Source organism: Bos javanicus, chromosome 13 (genome assembly GCF_032452875.1).
Source record: "Bos javanicus breed banteng chromosome 13, ARS-OSU_banteng_1.0, whole genome shotgun sequence".
Taxonomy (NCBI): Eukaryota; Metazoa; Chordata; class Mammalia; order Artiodactyla; family Bovidae; genus Bos; species Bos javanicus.
The window spans coordinates 53,921,597-53,928,955 of NC_083880.1; the positions used below are offsets into that span (position 1 = coordinate 53,921,597).

The 7,359-nt window shown below is 59.8% G+C and overlaps 1 protein-coding gene across 2 annotated transcripts; it reads left to right on the forward strand.

Moving 5' to 3' along the window:
- The first annotated feature begins 429 nt into the window (after positions 1–429).
- On the forward strand, positions 430–5,375 carry SAMD10 (sterile alpha motif domain containing 10). Of its 2 annotated transcripts, none has more exons than XM_061436847.1 (5): positions 430–727; positions 2,901–3,082; positions 3,163–3,334; positions 3,647–3,787; positions 4,013–5,375. In XM_061436847.1, the coding sequence occupies exons 1-5, from the start codon at positions 637–639 to the stop codon at positions 4,021–4,023; spliced, it is 597 nt and encodes a 198-aa protein (XP_061292831.1). In that variant the 5' UTR covers positions 430–636; the 3' UTR covers positions 4,024–5,375. The 2 variants fall into 2 exon arrangements, with proteins under 2 accessions (XP_061292831.1, XP_061292830.1); XM_061436846.1 differs by having other exon boundaries at positions 432–727; positions 3,990–5,375.
- The last annotated feature ends 1,984 nt before the right edge of the window (positions 5,376–7,359 follow it).

A 7,359-nucleotide genomic window follows, 5' to 3' on the forward strand; every position in this document is an offset into this window, starting at 1 on the left:
CCACGTTCTGGGCACTGAGTCAGATTCCAGAGCTACAGAAGGCAGGGAAGAGACCCTGATGTCCTCCTGAAGTTCACAGTGTGGTTCGGGCTGAGACGGTCAAACTGGCTTCTCTGGGGAAACAAGTGCCCATTCCAAGGCAGACCTCCGTAGAGGTCTGCAGAATGCATAAATAAAGGAATGGGTAAGTAAACTGATATAGGAGAATGGAGGGGAGGGGTGGGTCTGGCCATTGACCTAAGCCCCAGAGGGCAGAAGGTCCCAGGAGAAAGTAGGACCCTTTCCCCTTTCGGTCCCTGCCTCAGGTGCTCCGCGGACGCCTGGACGCCGTGCAGCTGCACAGAGTCACTCGTTCTTGGATTCATGCCCAGGTGCGCACGGCCTCCCCTTGCCCTGGCAGCCGCCCTCCGCGCTCCCAGATCCGCGCGCCGCCGACACCCCTCGAAGCTCCCGGAGCGCGCCCGGCTCTCAGGGCTCAGCGGCAGGTGCCTCGCCGCGCAGACTCGCCGGGCGCGGGGACCGGCTCAGGCGCGGGGCCGGCTGGGGCGGGGCGGCGGCGCGCGTTCCCCGCCGGCCACAAGGGCCGCCCTGCGCCCGGCGAGGGGCGTGTGCACCGGCGGGGCACTCGCGGGCCCCATGTTCACGGAGCTGAGAACCAAGCCGAGCCCCCCGCGAGGCCGTGCCGGGGCTGTGCGCGCCGGCTTCGGGGAGCGTCGGGATGTGGATGGTGAGCGGGGCTGGATCGGGGCGCGGGGCTATCGCTGTCTGCGGGCTCTGAGGACCGGAGGGACAGGGGCGGGTCCTGGCGTACTCTGAACGGCCCCCGCGGTCGGAACAGGGGGCGCGTCCCGGCCGAACCGGGTCCCCAATGTCTTTGTCCCGCGCTGAGTCCAGGGCGGGGGTTGCGGGGGCGGTGGTCAGGGCTTGAGGGTCGGCGCGCCCTGGCTTGGGGGAGGTGACCCGCCGGGGCTCCTATCCCCAGGCTAGCACCGCCCTGCGGTCACCTTTTCCTTCGCGCGGAGTAAATCTCCCTCGGCCCCTGCAGTGGGGCCCAGAGGGGGCCAAGGCCACGGAAGGCTTGGGAGCCCCCGCCCCATTTCCTCCTGGAATTCTGACATTGGAAGGGAGGGACGGACCGACGGACGGATGGAGAGCCCTCCCCTGGCGTGGGGAGGAAATGGGCGGGGCCTGGCTGGCCCAAGACAGGTGCAGAGACTTACTTCCAACTGGTTATCCCGCCCAGAGGCCGCACCAGGCGAAGCCCTGCGACCCGAGCGCCCATTCCCTCAGGATGCTGGCTTAGAGTGAATCTCCTTCCTCCCTACTAGAACCCACCTAGGCTAGGCAGCCGCCACACTGGCCACACCCTCTGTCTGACCCTGCTGCTGCTGCTGCTAAGTCGCTTCAGTCGTGTCCGACTCTGTGATTGCCATTTCCTTCTCCAATGCATGAAAGTGAAAAGTGAAAGGGAAGTCGCTCAGTCGCGTCCGACTCTTAGCAATCCCATGGACTGCAGCCCACCAGACTTCTCCATCCATGGGATTTTCCAGGCAAGAGTACTGGAGTGGGGTGCCATTGCCTTCTCAGCTGTCTGACCCTAGACCTCAAATTTAGAGCTACTGGTGGCCATCCAGTTCCAGAAAGTTGCAGGAATGGGAAGGAAAGAGTGGGAGAAGGATGTGGGTTTCCCTCAGTATTGAAACCTTCTGGGCACATCACCGAAGCCAACCATAAGTGAGGTGAGGAGCTGTGTCTGTCATAACGAGGGTTTCTCACCCCGTCCTGCTGACAGGGTGGGTGGAGAATCCCGGCCTGGGATCCCCATCCTGCCCCCTGAGTCAAGGCCTGGATGCTGGAAAATGGGGCAGGCTGAGCCCTGCTTTCTGTCTGTCCCCAGGGTACTGTTGACTTGTGGATACCATACATCCATCCATTAGGTCATTCACAATGTTTCTGGGCACTTCCTGTGTCCAAAGACCTGTGCAAGGCTTTGGGAGGGGCTCTGCCCTCCCCTGACTTGTGTCAGCAACCAGCACATAAATGACCGTAAAACTAAAATGTGGTGAGTGTAATGAAGTTGGTGTGGGAAGAGAAAGCAGAAGGTGTCAGCTAAGGTCCCTGAGCACATGGCTGCAGCCTGCATGTCTGTGCTGACCAGTGCAGGAGTGCCAGGAGCTGCCCTGGGCTGGGGGCCTGCAGGGGATTGGGGGGGAACAGGAACCTTGTAGGCTTGCCCTGAGTTGAGCTTCTTGTTCATGAGTCACAGCCAGTGAGCACAGCAGGAAGAGGCCGAGCCTGGAAGGAATGCCAGGGAGGGCTGCAGGGACTGGGTGCCTTTGACGATGTGGGCAGGCAGCCCAGCCATAGAGGTCTCACCACCACACAGGGGCTTCCAGGATGCTCGGGCCAGCGTTTCCTCACAGGCAAGTCCTGTGTGCGCATCCTGGTCGGATGTGGCTATGCCAGTCCAAGGAGGGGTCAGGGCTGACCCAGGCTAGTGCCTCACCTGGCTCTGAGTGTGAAGCTCCCTGGCAAGCATGTTTCACTCTAATTAAATAGAATCCAACAAGGGACTTCATGCTCCCAATTCAGGGGGCCCAGGTTCAATCCCTGGTCGGGGAATTAGATCCCACATGCTGCAACTAAGTCCCAGCATAGCCAAATTAAAAAAAAAAAAAATCCATCCAGCTCACCAGAGCACAGACTGTGCTTCCCAAAGGTGGTGTCCTGAAGACAGCTCTTGCACACTTCCTTCTGTTTAGGGGGCTGGTGAACCCATAGCTGGGAAAGTGCTTCTCCCCTTCAGTGGAGGGAAGATGGGCTGAGCAGTGGGAAGCCAGCTTACAGGGAGATGAGCCCCTGTCCCTGACCGCTGTGACCAGGTACCCCCTACTCTGCAGCCACTGCCCACTTCAACTTCTGCCGGAGCCTCCTGGATCACACGGTGTCGGCCGAGAACATCCCCTGCCCCCTGCCTCGGACACCAGGTACCAGCCTCACGTGGCATGACTCCCGAAGCCAGAGGGCAGCTGGCGGCCGGCCAGTCAAGCTCCTGCAGCAGCCTGGCACCGAGGCCCCCCAGGTATCCACCCACCCACTATACCCACCTCAGTACCTGCCCTGCTCACCACCTCTCTCCACCAGCCACCCCTCTCCCCACAGGGCCGGCTGTACTCTGACCACTATGGCCTATACCACACGAGTCCGTCCCTGGGTGGCCTGACGAGGCCCGTGGTCCTGTGGAGTCAGCAGGACGTCTGCAAGTGGCTCAAGAAGCACTGTCCCCACAACTACCTCGTCTATGTGGAGGCCTTCTCTCAGCACGCCATCACTGGTGCCTGGGGGGTGGGGACTGGGGTGTGGCAGGGGCGTGGGGCTCCTCCCCCATCCTCTCTTTCTCGGTTTCTTCTGGGTTGTCATCTCTCCAGTCTCTCTGTTTCTGCTGTTACCTGGCTTTGCTCTGCTCAGTCTCCATTCATCCTTACCCTCCCTTCACCTCTCTCCCTCTCTTGCCTTGTCTCTTTGAGTCTCTCTCTGAGTCTCTGTCTCTGCCCACACCACCTATGTTTTCCTTTGTCTCCACCTTTGCTCTTGAAGCCCCGATGGTGACCTGGGCTCCACCCCTCTCCTCTCCCCTCCCTCCCAGGCCGGGCGCTGCTGCGGCTGAACGCAGAGAAGCTGCAGCGGATGGGGCTGGCACAGGAGGCGCAGCGGCAGGAGGTACTGCAGCAGCTGCTGCACCTGCAGGTGCGCGAGGAGGGGCGGAGCCTGCAGCTGCTCAGCCAAGGTCAGTGGGAGGAGCCAAGAGAGCCAACCTGCTCAGACAGGCCTGGGGGTGGGGGACTGGGCCTGGAGGAGCCCTGGAGTACAGGGTGGGCACACTGACCTCAGGAGGGTGGCCCGGGACCTCAGTAAGGGCCATCCTGCACCCAGGCAGAGGGGACAATGCCAGAGGCCCCCGACTCTCCTTACCCCCATCCACCTCTTAGCTTCCTTCGGAAACATGTCCTAGCTGCTGCCTAGGCTTGAAATCCGGACCCCAGCACTGTGACCAGAGCCCCAGTGAGGAAGAAGCAGAGCTGGCCTTGCAGCCCCTCAGACCCTGCGTGGCCAAACCTAGCCCAGTGGACAGGTGGGACCAGCGTCGCCTCCACCAACCATCTCTGGTTGTGCACTCCGGGCTTGCCTGGGAGTGGGGTGAGCGGGTAGGCAGGGCCCCCTACCGGGTGGGGTCCTTCCTACCAGGACCTGAGCCCAGGCCCACCCCCTGGTGCTGCTGGCGGCATGCAGGGCAGCCACCTGGAGCCAGAGCAGATCTCGACATCCCCCTAGACTCCCAGGGAGCCTGTTTATTTATATTCCCTTCACCCGCGTTGATGTCCGCCCTCCACTGCCTGCTGAGTCATGTGTCTTCTAGGCACCCTGCCCTCTCCCAGGGCCAGAGGTCTGCCCTTTGCCCCAGTCACACCCTTCCCCAGCCCTGAGAGGACTGTCTGCACAGGTGGAATGAACTGCCAAGGCTCCCTTTGGTGCGTGCCCCTCCCCTGTTCCCACCCAGAGAGTGGTCATCAGCACAGGTCCAGCCAGGCACCATGTCAAGTGCTCTCACTCATTTCTGAAACCCTTATTCCATCTACTCATGGGGACTGGGACTCACACCCAAGACCTGACAGACACAAGGAGAACCACACCCAGCACCAATACCAGGCTCAGCTATGTCCTGGCCTTAGGTTGCGGGATGGCTCTGTCCTCCCAGGGTCATGCAGACTGCCTTCCAGGCTTAATCATGGGTGGGCATTCCAGGAAACCTGGATCCACACAAGAGCTCTCTTGACAGTAGCGCCCCTTGCCCACCCAGGGGAGACCCAGTCAGCATGCAACCATGAATGGAGACCCATGCAACCATTCAGTGGGTCAGAGGGCCCCAGATTTGGGACTGGTGCAGCCAAGCAGAGGGAGAGCTAGGGTGGTCGCGACAGCCCCCACCTCTTGTTCCTCTGCCCACTCACTCCCCAAGGGGACTCTGAAAACCTCGGGTCAGTTGGTGCTGAGCCATGAGCCTCTAAGCTGTGCCCTGAGCCGGCCTCAGGATGGGAGGTTGGTTGTTGGGGGTCTCACATGAAGTTTGGACAACTGGCCTGGTGCCTCCCACCCTGTGCACCCACCATAGGAAGCCCCTCGTCCTTCCAGGCTGCCCTGAATATCCCTAGCCACCTCATGCCATCATGACATGACCCTTTCTAGGGATCCTTCCTCTCTCCCCTAGTGCCTCCTTGTCTTGCCCCCTCAATCTCACTGTGCTCCTGTCTTGTCTTCCTTGTTTTGCGTTTTTATATTCTGACAAAAGAATCAGAAATAAACTTGGTTCTCAAGTGCCCGGAGTGTGGTGTCTGACTGAGACCATCCAGGCATGTGGGGTGCTGCTCAGAGCCTTGGTAGGGGGCACAAGCCTGGGCCTGGGAGGAGTGGGTGCCCTGAGCACCTGCCTCCAGCTGGGGCCACTAGGGGGCAGTGGTGTCCCACCCCAACCGAGACCCTGCCTGCCTTGGCTGCCAGGTGGGCTGCACCCAGACACAGACACAGGTGTGTTAGGTTCCTAGGGCTGCCTTAACAAATGACACAACGAGGAGGCTTAACAGAAACGAACTTTCTCATTGTACTACAGGCCACAAGTCTGAAATCCTTGGGCAGCACTCCTTCCAGGACTCACAAAAGAACACCTCCTTGTCTCTCTCAGCTTCTAGGGGCTGCCCCATGGGATCCCTGGGCTCATGGACACACCATTACATCCTGAATTCTGGGGTCCCATCACCTCTCTATCAAATCTCTCTCCTACAGGGACACTTGTCTTGAGAGGTAGGACCCACCTGGATAAACCAGGGTGATCTTGTCATCTCAAGATCCTTAATTTAATCACGTCTGCAAAACTCTCATTCCAGATAAGGTCCCACTCATTGGTTCCAGCGACCTGAAATGGCTGTCTTTTGGGGGGGGGTCCCCATTTAGCCCCTCACAGAAGGTAATGCCCTGACATAAGAAACACACGGGTCACAGTACATGCCCCCATACGTACCCACACAGCAACCAGGCACACACAAATACTAACAGGCCCTGCAGCTGGACACATAGGCACAAACACGGACATATAGACACCTGTGTCCAGATGTACAACACAGTGACACACAGGGTCCCAACATCCTGTGACCTCCTAGCACACAGAAAACACCAGGCACAGTGCACCCCCCACACACAATACACACAACATCACATGTTGCCCTGTGGCCTGGACACACATTCACTAAGACCTGGACAACCATTTGGGTACTAACATACAACAGGCATCTTTCCCACCTAGCATAGGACACAGACACACCCTGACACCCTGGTGTCTTGACACACGTGGTCACGTAGACACACCTACACAGAGAGGTTGACATGCCACACATGCAGACTTATACAGGGAAAGCTATAGCCTTGGATGCATCAGAGCAGACACAGTGACTACCTCGCAAAATCCTGCAGGTCATGACCCCAGGGTGGGCACAGTGAACTAAGGAGGGATCACCCAGGCTTCTCTAGCTCTGATTTCCAGGCGAAGGACTGACTGACCCCCCACAGAGGGCTCCGCCCTGCCTCTGCCCCAGAGTGGACATGTCTTGAGAGAAGCAGCTCCAAAGGGTCCCTGGGAGAACAGGATGCACATCTGCCCAAGAGCTTTGCGCCCTGCCCACAAGTGCAGCCACACCTGCTCCAGTGTGGACAAGCAGAGGAGGCGGAAAGGGCCTCGGGGAAAGGGGAGCTCCTTGTGCCTCCGGTTCCAAACTACTCCCCTACTCTACTTCATTCATTACAAGTCATAGTGAGGTGGGTGCGCTGTCACATCCAGACCTGATACCAGCAGCCCCGGGGAGGGCCCAGTTCTGGGGCACAGAGGAGCAAGGCACTGGTGGCTGGTCTAGGACCACCCCCCAGATTAGCAAGAGGATGATCAGCAACCCCAGGAAAGCCCACAGGCCTCAAACTGCTCCGGCACTGCCAGGAGCCAGGCCATTTCCCCAGGGTGGCCACAGGCAGACGTGGTTACAGGGCTGATTGGAAAAGAGGCTGGATCCTGCTTGGCAGGCTCATGGCCCCCCGGGGCCAGGAGTTCAAGGTCCCAGAAGAGCGCGGCCTTTATGGCCACACCTTCCCCGGGCCAGGTGGTAGAGATGCCTAATCGCTTCCATCCGTGCGTGCTGGGTTTGGGACAGCACCCAGCGCCCCACCATGCCTCAGTTTACCCCAGTGCCTGAAAACCGCCGACGGAGGCGTCACTGGCCACTTTGCTCTGACGGCCCAGCCCACGCAGGGGACGGACAG

Coding starts and splice junctions, on each gene's coding strand:
- SAMD10 (XM_061436846.1), top strand. CDS start 637: ATGTTCACGGAGCTGAGAACCAAGCCGAGCCCCCCGCGAGGCCGTGCC. Junction 3,083..3,162: donor CTGGCACCGAGGCCCCCCAG/GTATCCACCCAC, acceptor CTCTCCCCACAG/GGCCGGCTGTACTCTGACCA. Junction 3,788..3,989: donor CCTGCAGCTGCTCAGCCAAG/GTCAGTGGGAGG, acceptor TCCACCTCTTAG/CTTCCTTCGGAAACATGTCC.